Source organism: Salmo salar, chromosome 10, assembly GCF_965601325.2.
Source record: "Salmo salar chromosome 10, fSalSal1, whole genome shotgun sequence".
Taxonomy (NCBI): domain Eukaryota; kingdom Metazoa; phylum Chordata; class Actinopteri; order Salmoniformes; family Salmonidae; genus Salmo; species Salmo salar.
In genome coordinates this window covers 24620003-24635000 of record NC_138300.1, presented here as the reverse complement: position 1 = coordinate 24635000, position 14998 = coordinate 24620003, and the positions used below count along the sequence as shown (strand labels likewise).

General features: G+C 46.3%; 1 protein-coding gene across 4 annotated transcripts in view; it reads left to right on the top strand.

Moving 5' to 3' along the window:
- The window catches only part of LOC106613825 (uncharacterized protein C1orf21 homolog), a 42425-nt gene extending 27504 nt beyond the window's left edge, over positions 1-14921 (top strand). For all 4 annotated transcript variants that reach the window (XM_014216475.3, XM_014216473.3, XM_014216472.3 and 1 more), the window contains 5 exons: positions 1128-1257; positions 10703-10788; positions 12457-12527; positions 13046-13106; positions 13374-14921. In XM_014216475.3, the coding sequence (XP_014071950.1) occupies positions 1167-1257; positions 10703-10788; positions 12457-12527; positions 13046-13106; positions 13374-13421 (357 nt within the window). In that variant the 5' untranslated portion in view covers positions 1128-1166 and the 3' untranslated portion in view covers positions 13422-14921. The remainder of the gene's footprint in view (positions 1-1127; positions 1258-10702; positions 10789-12456; positions 12528-13045; positions 13107-13373) is intronic.
- The last annotated feature ends 77 nt before the right edge of the window (positions 14922-14998 follow it).

The following is a 14998-nucleotide window of genomic DNA, read 5'->3' as shown; positions in this document are numbered from 1 at the left end:
TCTCTGTGTGTCTGTCTCTGTATCTCTGTGTGTCTGTCTCTGTATCTGTGTGTCTGTCTCTGTATCTCTGTGTCTGTCTCTGTATCTCTGTGTCTGTCTCTGTATCTCTGTGTCTGTCTCTGTATCTCTGTATGTCTGTCTCTGTATCTCTGTATGTCTGTCTCTGTATCTCTGTGTCTGTCTCTGTATCTCTGTGTCTGTCTCTGTGTCTGTCTCTGTATCTCTGTGTCTGTCTCTGTATCTCTGTGTCTGTCTCTGTGTCTCTGTATCTCTGTGTCTGTCTCTGTATCTCTGTGTCTGTCTCTGTATCTCTGTGTCTGTCTCTGTATCTCTGTGTCTGTCTCTGTATCTCTGTGTCTGTCTCTGTATCTCTGTGTCTGTCTCTGTATCTCTGTGTCTGTCTCTGTATCTCTGTGTCTGTCTCTGTATCTCTGTGTCTGTCTCTGTATCTCTGTGTCTGTCTCTGGGTTTCTAGGTGTTGGTGGTGGCTGATGCTGCCATGCTGTGTCTCTGACAGTGTTTTCCTTTATGCCTGTGACAATATTGTGTATGTGTGTGTTCCTGACAGTCTGTCTGTGACAGTATATTGCCCGTGACTGACAGTCTGATACTCTGTGTCTGTGACATTGTGTGTGTGACTGACACTTCTCCTCAGTGACAGGCTCAGAGGTTGGGATTGTGTAGCTTTCTCCCAGTCATCATTCAAATACAATGCCTGTGTCAACCAATGGAATTCTGTCAACCGCTGCTATGGACTCTAACTTTCTCTCTCTCCTCTCTTCTACTACCCACCTCCTCTCTCTCCTCTCTCCTCCTACCCACCTCCCCTCTCTCCTCCTACCCACCTCCCCTCTCTCCTCCTACCCACCTCCCCTCTCTCCTCCTACCCACCTCCACTCTCTCCTCTCTTCTCCTACCCACCTCCACTCTCTCCTCTCTTCTCCTACCCACCTCCTCTCTCTCCTCTCTCCTCCTACCCACCTCCTCTCTCTCCTCTCTCCTCCTACCCACCTCCTCTCTCTCCTCTCTCCTCCTACCCACCTCCACTCTCTCCTCTCTCCTCCTACCCACCTCCACTCTCTCCTCTCTCCTCCTACCCACCTCCACTCTCCTCTATCCGTCTCTAGGTGAGAGTGCGATGAGGAGAGGAGCCAGAGAGTGAGGCGATGGGCTGCACCTCTGCTAAGCAGGTGTCGGCCGTGCCCAGCGATGAGGAGGGCCGGGGCAAGGCCTACAGCAACGGAGACCTCTTCACCGGTCAGTACACAGTACCATAAAGTACACAGTACCATAAAGTACACCCTCTACATTCCAGCCGCACCTGTAGCCCTCTCTATATACACCTTCCTGTCTAATCTCTCTCCACTCTATGGCAGCTGCTGACCAGGCTTCCTTTACCTGTAGAACATCTTCCCCATCTGTAGCGTGTCCCGTAGAAATAGAATTACACGTCTGTAGCGTGTCCCGTAGAAATAGAATTACACGTCTGTAGCGTGTCCCGTAGAAATAGAATTACACGTCTGTAGCGTGTCCCGTAGAAATAGAATTACACGTCTGTAGCGTGTCCCGTAGAAATAGAATTACACGTCTGTAGCGTGTCCCGTAGAAATAGAATTACACGTCTGTAGCGTGTCCCGTAGAAATAGAATTACACGTCTGTAGCGTGTCCCGTAGAAATAGAATTACACGTCTGTAGCGTGTCCCGTAGAAATAGAATTACACGTCTGTAGCGTGTCCCGTAGAAATAGAATTACACGTCTGTAGCGTGTCCCGTAGAAATAGAATTACACGTCTGTAGCGTGTCCCGTAGAAATAGAATTACACGTCTGTAGCGTGTCCCGTAGAATTACACGTCTGTAGCGTGTCCCGTAGAATTACACGTCTGTAGCGTGTCCCGTAGAATTACACGTCTGTAGCGTGTCCCGTAGAATTACACGTCTGTAGCGTGTCCACTCCACACACACTGGCCTGTTGGCTATGTTATCTGTGTTACCTCTCCTCTGGTCTCGCTCTATACCCAATCTCTATTCTACAAGGGCAGCTTAACTATTCCACCTTTTAGTCTGACTGTTTTTAAATGAGTACATCAGGCTATAGATTTTATAAATGAATGCCAAGTTGCTGACACAGAAAACATCAATATGTGTCATGTTACCCATCCTCTTCCTCCCTCCTACCCTGTGTGAATACTACTTGGTGCAGTAGCATCTAGGATAGCTGAGTGGTTTTGGTGTTCTGTCCTCTTAGTACTTCATGTTTTACATTTTACATTTACATTTTAGTCATTTAGCAGACGTTCTTATCCAGAGCGACTTACAGTAGTGAATGCATACATTTCATTTCATACATTTATTTATTAAATTTTTTTCTGTGCTGGCTCCCCGTGGGAATCAAACCCACAACCCTGGCGTTGCAAACACCATGCTCTACCAACTGAGCTACAGGGAAGGCCCAAAACAATAATGGTACAATTGTGCAACACATGAATACTGTATTTATGTGTTTGTTTATTTTCACACATTGGCCATAGATTAACACTACTATTAACTTTTTGAAAATGTGTTTCCGCCTGGTCTCGAACCGGGGACCTTTCGCATGTTAGGCGAACGTGATAACCACTACACTACGGACACTAGAGCTTGGACATGGAGAGAGAGGGTTAAGAAAGTGTATCTAGTTAACAGCATCAATTATAGCTGCTTGCTGGGCAGGCTGGGTGCTGTGGCTAGGATTAGAGAGATGGGATGAGGGATTAGAGACAGATTAAGAATTAGGAGCAACACGCTGGAATACCCACACCGGAAATGGCAGATGACGAGCCACGGGAGGCATCGGTCTGTTCTCCATCACTATATTCCTCCCTCCCTCGCTCTCTATCACTCTTTCCCTCCCTCTATTACTCTCTCTACGCCCTCCCTCTCTCTGTTGGACCCATAGTCATTGGTCTGACCTTTGTGCCTCTCTCTCTCCTTTTGACTTTCTTTCTGACCCTCCCCCTGTCACTGACCCTCCCCCTTGTCACTCTGACCCTCCCCCTTGTCACTCTGACACTCCCCCTTGTCACTCTGACCCTCCCCCTTGTCACTCTGACCCTCCCCCTTGTCACTCTGACCCTCCCCCTTGTCACTCTGACACTCCCCCTTGTCACTCTGACCCTCCCCCTTGTCACTCTGACACTCCCCCTTGTCACTCTGACCCTCCCCCTTGTCACTCTGACCCTCCCCCTATTAGTCACTCCTATTTTTCTTTTAAGGAATGGCTGCATCGTGACACTTGATTGGAGGAGGAAGGGAAATATTCTTTGAGAGAGGACGATGACGTGAATGAAAGATTCTCTTTTTCCCTTCTCGGTTCATCTATCTCCTCCTCCCTTTCCTCTCCAGGGCCTCACTTTCTTGTCTTCCTTCCTTCCTCTCCTTCTCTGTATTAAAACATCTCCCTTCTTCTTCTCCATGTCCTTCCCGGCTGTTCAACGACTCCCTCCATTCCGCTCCCCCTCCCTTTCCTTCCTCTCTCCCTTATCGCAGCATTGGGTCACGGCTCCCTGCCCTCCTCCATCCATCAATACCTTACTCACACAACAGGAAAGGCTGAGCTCCTTTACACAAACACTGGGGGAATGAGAGAAAATAGCAACACTTTCTGATTAAGTGTGTTGCCTTGTTTGTTTTAGCACGTCACTTGTTGTCTAGTTGCAGTTGTACGATTTGATTTGTAGTGGGCCAGACTGTTGTGAGTGGGTGTATTGGTTGTGTTGTAGTTTATATATAGTCGCTATGGGGCTATTGTTGAATGGACATTCAGAACTGCGACTGCAATATGAATCCTCACGCAGCTCACTACATCATGTAATTCAGGACGTATCTAACTGATTTTACACTGAACAAAAATAGAAACGCAACAATTTCAAAGATTTTACTGAGGTACAGTTCATCTAATGAAATGACTGAACTTAAATAAACTAATTAGGTCCTAATCTATGGATTTCACATGACTGGGAATACAGATATGCATCTGATGGTGTATTCAGATCCCTTCCCTTTCTCCACATTTTGTTACGTTACAGCCTTATTCTAAAACTGATTAAATACATTGTTTTCTTCATCAGTCTACACACAAATACCCCATACAGTGAAAACAGGTTTTTAGAAATGTTTGCTAATTTATTACAAATAAAATACCCCTTAATGACAGTGATAACAGAAATACCTTATGTAAATAAGTATTCAGACCCTTTGCTAGGAGAAAAGAAATTGAGCTCAGGTTCATCCTCTTTCCATTGATCATCCTTGATGTTTCTACACCTTGATTGGCGTCCACCTGTGGTAAATTAAATTGATTGGACATGATTTGGAAAGGCACACCCAGTTGACAGTGCATGTCAGAACAAAAACCAAGACATGATGTCGAAGGAATTGTCTGTAAAGCTCTGAGACAGGATTGTGTCAAGGCACAGATCTGGGGAAGTGTACCAAAACATTTCTGCAACATTGAAGCTCCCCAAGAACACAGTGGCCTCCACCATTCTTAAATGGAAGAAGTTTGGAACCACCAAGACTCTTCCTAGAGCTGGCCTCCAGGCCAAACTGAGCAATCTAGGAAGAATGGCCTTGGTCAGGGAGGTGACCAAGAACCCAATGGTCACTTTGTCAGAGTTCCTCTGTGGAGATGGGAGAACCTTTCAGAAAGTCAACCATCTCTGCAGCACTCCACCAATCAGGCCTTTATTGTAGAGTAGCCAGACGGAAGCCACTCCTCAGTAGAAGGCACACAACAGTCCGCTTGGATTTTTCCAAAAGGCACCTAAAAGACTCTGACCATGAGAAACAAGATTCTCTGGTCTGATGAAACCAAGATTGAACTCTTTGGCCTGAATGCCAAGTGTCATGTCTGGAGGAAACATGGCACCATCCCTATGGTGAAGCATGGTGGTGGCAGCATCATGATGTGGGAATGTTTTTCAGTGGTAGGGACTGGAAGAATAGTCAGGATTGAGGATAAGATGAGTACAGAGGGATCCTTGATGAAAACCTGCTCCAGAGCACTCAGGATCTCAGACTGGGGTGAAGGTTCACCTTCTAACAGGACAACAACCCTAAGCACACAGCCTAGACAACACAGGAGTGGCTTCGGGACAAGTCTCTGAATGTCCTTCATAGAGGTCGACCGATTTAATCGGAATGGCCGATTAATTAGGGCCGATTTCAAGTTTTCATAACAATCGGTAATCGGTATTTTTGGGTACCGATTTGCCGAATATTTTATTTTTTATAATGCTTTTTATTTTTTATTTTTTTTACACACCTTTATTTAACTAGGCAAGTCAGATTAAGAACACATTCTTATTTTCAATGACGTCCTAGGAACGGGGGTTAACTGCCTTGTTCAGGGGGGATTAATTTTTGCAACCTTGGTTACTAGTCCAACGCTCTAACCACCTGCCTTACATTGCACTCCACGAGATGAGATGATAGTTTCCGGATTCGACCATATTAATGACCAAAGGCTCGTATTTCTGTGTGTTTATTATGTTATAATTAAGTCTATGATTTGATAGAGCAGTCTGACTGAGCGATGGTAGGCACCAGCAGGCTCGTAAGCATTCATTCAGACAGCACTTTCGTGCTAATGTATTTGAGGCTAAATTGATTTTATTGATGTATTATATTAAGTTAAAATAAGTGTTCATTCAGTATTGTTGTAATTGTCATTATCACAAATAAATTCAAAAAGAAATCGGCCGATTAATCGGCAGCGGCTCTTTTTTTGGTCCTGCAATAATCGGTATCGGCGTTGAAAATCATAATCGGTCGACCTCTAGTCGTTCAGTGGCCCAGTCAGAACCCAGCCTTGAACCCGATTGAACATCTCTAGAGAGACCTGAAAATAGCTGTGCAGCAACACTCCCCATCCAACCTGACAGAGCTTCAGAGGATCCGCAGAGAAGGTGTGCCAAGTTTGTAGCATCATACCCAAGAAGACTCAACGCTGTAATCACTGCCAAAGGTGCTTCGACACAGTACCTTTTTTTCTTTTATACATTTGCAAAAATGTCTTAACCTCTTTTTGCTTTGTCATTATGGGGTATTGTGTGTAGATTGATGAGAGGGGTAACGATTTAATCCATTTTAGAATAAGGCTGCAATGTAACAAAATGTGGAAAAAGTCAAAGGGTCTGAATACATCCCAAACGCACTCTACCTTAAAAAAAAAGATGGGTGTGTGCATAAACAAAGTCACTATCTGGTGACCGTGCAGCACAACACATCTCCTTCACATAGACTTGATCAGGCTGTTGATTGTCGCCTGTGGAATTTTGTCCCACTCCTCTTCAATGGCTGTACGAAGTTTCTGGATATTGGCGGCAACTGGAACACGCTGTTGTACACGTCGCTTCAGAGCTATCTGGCCGGTACAGTTGAAAACGGGATTCATCCGTGAAGAGCACACTTCTCCAGCGTGCCAGTGGCCATCGAAGGTGAGCATTTGCCCACTGAAGTCGGTTACAACGCCGAATTGTAGTCAGGTCAAGACCCTGCTGAGGACGACGGGCGTGCAGATTTGCTGACAGTTTGTGCACAAATTCTTCAGTTTTGCAAACCCACAATTTCATCAGATGTCCGAGTGGCTGCTCTCAGATGATCCAGCAGGTGAAGAAGCCGGATGTGGAGGTCCTTGGCTGGCGTGGTTACATGCGGTCTGCGGTTGAGGCCAGTTGATCGTACTGCGAAATTCTCTAAAACAATGTTAGGGGAAGCTTATGGTAGAGAAATGAACATTTAATTGTCTGGTGGACATTCCTACAGTCAGCATGCCAATTGCACGCTCCCTCAACTTGAGACATCTGTGGCATTGTGTTGTGGCACAACTGCACATTTTATAGTGGACTTTTATTGTCCCCAGCACAAGGTGCACCTGTGTCATGATCATGCTGTTTAATCAGCTTCATGATATGCCACACCTGTCAGGGGGATGGATTATCTTGGAAAAGAAGAAATGCTCACTAATAGGGATGTAAACAAATGTGTGCAAAATGTTAAGCTAAATAATAAGCTTTTGCGCATATGTAAAATCTCTGGCTTCGTTTATTTCAGCATATGAAACATGTAATCAACAATTTACATGGTGCGTTTTATATTTTTGTACAGTATAGATTACGTGTGCATAAGAAACATCCTCTTTAGTCTTAAGCTGTAAGTAAAATGAGAGTAATAGTCTCTTCTAGTATGAGATCACATAAGCCCCTTTCATTTCGAAGTGGCTAGGAAAATAGTGGAGTACAGTGTTGTTACCTGGCCAGGCGGGCTTGCAGGGCAGTAATGATTCCTGGTCCGACATAGTATATTGTTAGGTAACCAACCCATTTTATTTATTTGAATGATACATCTCTTGATAAACTGGGTACATTTAAGATGGCATTAGCCTACTCACAATACAGGTGATTGCATATTCAATAGGAGTGTGTGCATTACATTGAGTTATTGAGCTTATTCTGACTGATCAGTTGAGTCAATGGTGCTACAGATGACAAACAATCTGTTTTGTCTTCCATGTGGGACTTACACTGAGTGGACAAAACTTTAGGAACCCCTTTCCATGATAGACTGACTAGGTTAAAGCTATGAACCCTTATTGATGTCACCTGTTACATCCACTTCAGTCAGTGTAGATGAAGGGGAGGCGACCATTTGAAGAAGGATTTTTAAGCCTTGAGACAATTGAGACATGGCTTGGGTGTGTGCCAGTCAGATGGTTAATGGGCATGACTAAATATTTTAAGTGCCTTTGAACAGGGTATGGTAGTAGGAGCCAGACGTACTGGTTTGAGTGTCAAGAACTGCAACGCTGCTGGGTTGTTCACACTCAACAGTTTCCTGTGTGTATCAAGAATGGTCCACCACCCAAAGGACATCCAGCCTTCTGGACACAACAGTGGGAAGCATTGGAGTCAACATGGGTCAGCATCCCTGTGGAACGTTTTCGACACCTTGAAGTCCGTGCTCCGACGAATATAGGCTGTTCTGAGGGCAAAAGGGGGTGCAACTCAATATTAGCAAAGTGCTCCTACTGTTTTATACGCTCTTGTGTATATTAGCGTACTGATCAACAACATTTGCATAGAAGCATCACTCCAGCATGTCACAACTGTATGGAAGGACATCATATAGGCACTGTTAGTTTGACAATCTAAATGAACATCTATTCAAGTGGGTCCAATGTCATGATTTGTGATCACAGATGCTTATTTTCAGTCATCTGTGATCTGGAAAAAGTATCAGCCAGGATGAAATTCAAAACAACTAATCTAGCCAGCTTGCTAGCATAGTAGCTAACACATCAGATGAAAGGGTTAGTTATCTGTAATCTTTGCTAACAGGTCACATAGCTTTCTGCTTAGCTAGCTAGCTTGCTTATTGCATGCATGTCCAGGCACGTCAGCACGAGCCTTATTATCACTGGATTAAACTAAACTGATACTTGCAACAGGAGTTGGATTTTGGTCAGTCTGTTAATCCGTTTCTCAGTACTGCACCTTTCTATTGGAGAACGAGCTAGCATGCTGCTGCTGGTCTTTCTATTGGAGAACGAGCTAGCATGCTGCTGCTGGTCTTTCTATTGGAGAACGAGCTAGCATGCTGCTGCTGGTTTTTCCCAAATCAAAGTTTATGTCGCCTGCGCCCAATACAACAGGTGTAGACCTTACAGTGAAATGCTTACTGACAGGCTCTAACCAACGGTGCAATTTTTAAGTAAAAAATAGGTATTAGGTGAACAATGGGTAAGTAAAGAAATAAAGGCAGTGAAAAATAACAGTAGCAAGGCTATATACAGTAGCAAGGCTATATACAATAGCGAGGCTATATACAATAGCGAGGCTATAAAAGTAGCGAGGCTATATACAGGCACCGGTTAGTTGGGCTGATTTGAGGTAGTATGTACTTGTAGATATGGTTAAAGTGACTATGCATATATGATAAACAGACAGTAGCAGTAGTGTAAAAGTGGGGGCGGGACAAAATGTAAATAGTCCGGATAGCCATTTGATTACCTGTTCAGGAGTCTTGTGACTTGGGGGTAAAAGCTGTTGAGAAGCCTTTTGGTCCCAGACCCAGCTAGACATTCCACGGCATCGTGCAGTGCTCGTGGCTCAGGCGGTGAGTGGTGACTGGCATAGCAGCAGTTTTGCTATGTAGATGGTCGATCGGCAAAGCCGATAGAGAAGGCCTGATAGACAAAAGGCCAATAGCGGCCCGATATATCGGCTCGGACCATAATCGGTCGTTCTCTATCAGACAGGGCAGGGTTAGTGTAAATGTTATGTCTGCTTCAGTCCTGTGGAGACAGAGTTTGAGCAGGGAGGGAGGGAGGGAGCCAGGCAGCCTGACCTGGCAGGGGCTCTGACTGGCAGACTGCAGAAAGGACAGAGTGACAGCCTGCCCTGACCACTCCACTCAGCCTGACTGGGAATGGACACACACTCCTGCTCAAACTGACACACACACTAGTTCCAACTGACACACAGCCACTCAGTCAGCTCTTAAAGGTCGACACAGAGCTCCAGCTCCTAATGAGAAACATGTCCACATTAGAGAATCAGTTTTTCTCAAAATAGAATCGCTTTCTCTGTCATTGTCCCTAAAATGGCCCTATCATCATCAAGACAAAGCAAGCAGCCCTGTCGCCTCTGTTTTCACCCCACCGTCTGTCACAGTCCGTGCCAGTGGAGACGCACACTCACTGACACACATCCACTTCAATATGGACAAATGTAGGCAACCTGGTCCCAGATCTATGTGCTTTAGCCAACTGCCTGTTATTGTTATTGTCATGCCATACAAGGACATACCTGGACAGATCTGGGATCAGGCTAAAAGAAGACAGATGAGAATAGATTTTTTTTTTTTTAATATCCATGCAATATAGTCATTTTCCTCTGTCCTTATAGGTTCATTCTTAATGTATTCATGTGCCCTTAATGTCTGCTCAGTGTTAGTCATGTTTCCTCCTGTTACCTGTCTCTGTTACTAAGCCACAGTGACTGATGGTTGATTCACGGTGTTGTTTGAGGTAGTGTGTGTAGGCGTGATCAGGCGGGCTGCTTCGCTCTGGCATGTTTACATTCCCCAGGCAGGAAGCAAAAGAGAACTACGCTTTCTTTCTCCTCCCTCTATCTCCATCCCCCGTCTCTCCTCATAGTTAGGCCTGTCTGCCCTCTAGGGTGTCTGATCTGATGTTGTCTTTCACACTGATGACGCACAGTGTGACACACACACACACAGGTGATACAGGTGTCAGGGAGGATGCTGCGTCTGAGGGACTGAAGCAGAGACAGATGAAGAGGATGGAGTGAGTGAGACCGTGTGAGGAGAGAGCGATGAATAGTGTGTGGGACGGTGAGAGGAGAAGGACTAGAACAGCATACAGACTGCAGAGACAATTCAAATAGACTGACTGTACATCCCAACCTCCCACTCCTTCCTATCAGTCTTATGAGTCTATTTCAGAGAGGGGGCCAAATACACAGAATCCAGCTGATGTGCGTGTGCTGCTTTATCAGAACTGTGGATATCTTCTCAGGAATATAGTTGCCTGTTTTTCTGTCCACTGTTGGGTGGGGTTTCTCTGTGTATGTGCAGGGCCACTCGTATGCAGGAGTAGTTTTATTTATCTAACTGTTCTCTCTGTTTTTCTCTCCGTACAGACGAGTACAAGATGAAGGGAGTGGAGGAGGTGAAGTACATGCGTGGAGAGGAGGACCGGGTGAACGCACGCAACCAGGAGAACCTGGTGAGAGAGGAGCGACCACACACACACACACACACACACGTAGTCTGACTGTTCATCAACACACAGAAAACACACCGTCCTCTTTGACATTCAATCAACACATGCAAACAGACAGCGTTTGTGCTAAATGCACCCGTCCACAGAAGCCCCCCCCCACCCAACACACACAGCCACGGTGCCTCCCGAGCAGGTAGAGACAACATGTAGGCCTGTATGGAATGTGGGAGTTTCACTAAAGGCTGTTTTAACCCCTTCCTTCATGGCCTATATTTTGTGAGCAATAGCTACGATTTATTCTTTCCTACAAACAATAAAATAACCCGGGGAAAAAGTGCACACCCTTTTGGATGAGGTAACGATTGAAGGAAAGGAATCAAAAGTCGAGAGGAATGAAAGTCCTACCCAACTATTGATTGATTTGTCATTTCAGTGTCTCTCTATTCCACCATTGTTGTGAATGTGCTGCCGTCGTCATAGTCACATTAGTTTCAACATATGCGACAGCTGGCTTAAAACATGCAGCAGAACAAATGTCATTTTCAGAAGTGACTTTTACTCTTTTTAGAAAGCTTAACGGGAACTACTCACAGGGGACTGTTTCTCACAGACGCACATTTTAATCCTGCCGAGTCAAAGTGCACACACACCAACAAATAGATTTATATCCATGAAATGCATGTAGTGAACATCCGCAGTAGCAGAGTGATCTGACGGCTGTGGAGAAGGCAGCTCCTAGTTTAAAACATGCTAGACCCTTGGCATGCCGTGCTCCTCCAACGCACAGCCAGCACCTCTAATGATCCAGGCCTGTGAGGAGGTTTTTCCCCTGGTCAGTCCCTTTTAGCATCCCAGCCAGCGTCTGGGTCCAGGCAAGAGCAGGGCAAACCAGGCTCTCATGCATGAGGCCTACATCTACATGGCAGCCTGTCTCTTCCCAGCACCAAGGCTCCAGCAGCAGGGGTAGGCAGCCTGTCTCTTCCCAGCACCAAGGCTCCTGCAGCAGGGGTAGGCAGCCTGTCTCTTCCCAGCACCAAGGCTCCAGCAGCAGGGGTAGGCAGCCTGTCTCTTCCCAGCACCAAGACTCCAGCAGCAGGGGTAGGCAGCCTGTCTCTTCCCAGCACCAAGGCTCCAGCAGCAGGGGTAGGCAGCCTGTCTCTTCCCAGCACCAAGACTCCAGCAGCAGGGGTAGGCAGCCTGTCTCTTCCCAGCACCAAGACTCCAGCAGCAGGGGTAGGCAGCCTGTCTCTTCCCAGCACCAAGGCTCCAGCAGCAGGGGTAGGCAGCCTGTCTCTTCCCAGCACCAGGGCTCCAGCAGCAGGGGTAGGCAGCCTGTCTCTTCCCAGCACCAAGGCTCCAGCAGCAGGGGTAGGCAGCCTGTCTCTTCCCAGCACCAAGGCTCCAGCAGCAGGGGTAGGCAGCCTGTCTCTTCCCAGCCTTAGGGCCACAGCTGGGCCTGGTAACTCTTACCTCCCGCCACAGACCTGTCAGTCCCCTTAACCATAAGGACACACAACACAGCAGGGGACGGATGTTTCCAACCTTAGGGCCCTGGCTGGTAGGGCAGGGAGATGTTCTCCCCCCAGGCCTGCTACATGGGCAGATTGGGGTTCGGGGGGCTCTGTGTATAGTGTCGGGGGTCAGAACTATGAGCTGATCTGTGTGTTTCAGGAGAAGACCTCTTTACAGTACAGGGGGAAACCGCACAAAGAAGGCTCTGGAGCCAACGCCAACAGGACAAAGTGAGTAATAATGAAATGTGGTATTGATGTTACCAGCTAGTCATTGGTGTTACTTAACAATCACTGCTGCGCTTTTTATATGTATTCATAAATGGTATCAGGCAGTGTGACTAAATCAGTGTGTTATCGCTGTAGTGGAGCTGGGAGCTGAGTGGCTAGTGTCTTTTGTTTCCAGACATGTATTGTGGCTCTGTTTCTGTTTGGTGACATTGTGAGTGGATTAGCATGGGTGCTGGAGCTGTATTTAGTTTGCATTTGGATTATAGACCTTTGTTGGGAGTACTCCATAAAATGATTATTCAAATTCCTCCACAACCACGAAGGCTCTTGCCGAAGCTGGGGTTTAGAACTGTGTGTGTGTGTCCTGTGTGGGGGGTGTAATGGAAAATTCTAGTGGTGTGTTTGTTGCCTCCCGTTTCCTCCCCCTCTAACTTCCTCCTTCCTTTTCTTTCTCCCTCCCTCGTTCTCACTTTCTCTCCCTCCCTCCCTCGTTCTCACTCTCTCCCTTTCTTTCACAGTATCCACACATCAGAGAGCCAGCAGGAGTTCTTCAGGATGTTGGATGAGAAGATTGAGAAGGTGAGGGGGGGTAGAGCGGGAGGGACCAGCCAGCAGGACCTGAACATTTTAAAGAGACAGTCTCCTGTGAGATTGGGGGCTGCTAAAAGCCAACTCTGACAGGAAGGAAATACTTCAAATTGAGATACATTCAGATTAGGACTTTAAAAGACTACTTTAGTCCTATCAACTCACCCTTGTCTTATCTAACGTCTCCATTTATCCTACGGCGATGCTATCTGTCCTGCCTCATCACTCTCTTCTGTCTCATCTGTGGTGTGCCCACAGGGACTGGACTACTGTTCAGAGGAAGAAGAGGCAGAGGATGGGACATAGCAAACAAGGCCTGACTCAACCCCCTACAGAGAGCCTCCCAGAGTGTGTGCGAGTGCATGTTCGTCTGAATCAGTGTGTGTATGTTCCACTGCCTTTGTATGTGATTCTGTATGTGTCTGTGTGAGCATGTAGGTTTTTGGTGTGTGAAAGAGCGATGGATAGCTATTCTCAAAGACTGTTGCCCCCCTCTTGGCTGTCGTCCCATTGGGCCCCTGAGTGGATTACTGGAGGGAGAGACGAACGAGGAGACATACAGACAGACATGTGGACTCACTACCCTGCAGGACTATGGAGAGATGCACATGGAGACAGACAAACGGACATGTGGACTCACTGCCCTGCAGGACTATGGAGAGACCCTCCCCTCTATCCCAACTACCACCCCAGTGAACTGTACTGTGGTCCCTGGTCCAGCTTTGTGTATACCACCCCCTCATCACTACAACATGGAGAAGGAGGACGGACAGAGGAAGAATGAGCCTTACGGCAGTCTGGGAGACACCCTCCTGGCTTCCACCCTCCATGGCCCTGACTACTGTGCTTTGCCTGTGAGGAGCAGAGATGTGGATAGAGAAAGAGGGGTGCTGGGGAGGGGGTGGTACTTCCATAACCCCCATCACGGAGGCTCGCTGCTGCAGTGGGCCAGAGAGGATCCGAGAGAGGGAAGGGGTAGGGGGAGGGAGGGAGGGAGGGAAAGAAAAATCTAGATATTTTAATAAGAGAAAGAAGAGTCAGTGAGTGGCTTATTTTGAAATTCTGAACTCCTGCCTTTTTGAAGGACTTTTTTATTATGTTGATCCAGTTCATTATTTTTGGTTTATTTTAATGTTTTTTTTTTTAAATTATTATTATTTGGCTTCTATCATAGTGCATCACCTCCTGCAGGCTACAGCTCTATAGGTCAGAGTTCCTGTGTCACTACACCTGTCCTCTTAAATATACCCTCAACGCTAATATACCAGACCCTGGCTATGTGAAACACACTCCACTTCATATTCATAGATGCAGACACAGAAGTGCACACTCATACTTTCAGATACACACAGACAAATGCAGATAGACTCATACACACACATATGCCATTGTATTCCTGTCGTTCTTTAGCCGCGTGTTATGTAAGTATGTTAATAGGCTGTGATGTTGAGGGTTTTGGGTGAATGTTGGAACCAGCAGCTGTGGGTTTCTGCTGCTGGACTTCTTCATGTTCACTTGTTGTGTTTATTACTCTTTCCTCTGCATTGGTAGCCCAGCCTCCACTTCTCTTCAACTCAGCAGTATTGATGCTTACTGGCAGCGTGGAGTCACCCTCTGTTGACACACACACACACACACACCGCCTTTTCATGGAAGTGAGAAGTGAGATTTAAAGGAAAAGAGGTGTGGTTGCCTGGGAGACAAAGCCCTGAACGTTCTTCTGTCATCATTACTGGATCGTTCCTTTTTCATTTGATTTTCAGTACTTTTTGTTTTTCTATTAAAAATAAAAACACAGGAGCTGTTCATCTGCTGTGTGTATCTATCAGTGGTGGAAAAAGTACCCAATTGTCATACTTGAGTAAAAGTAAAGATACCTTAAT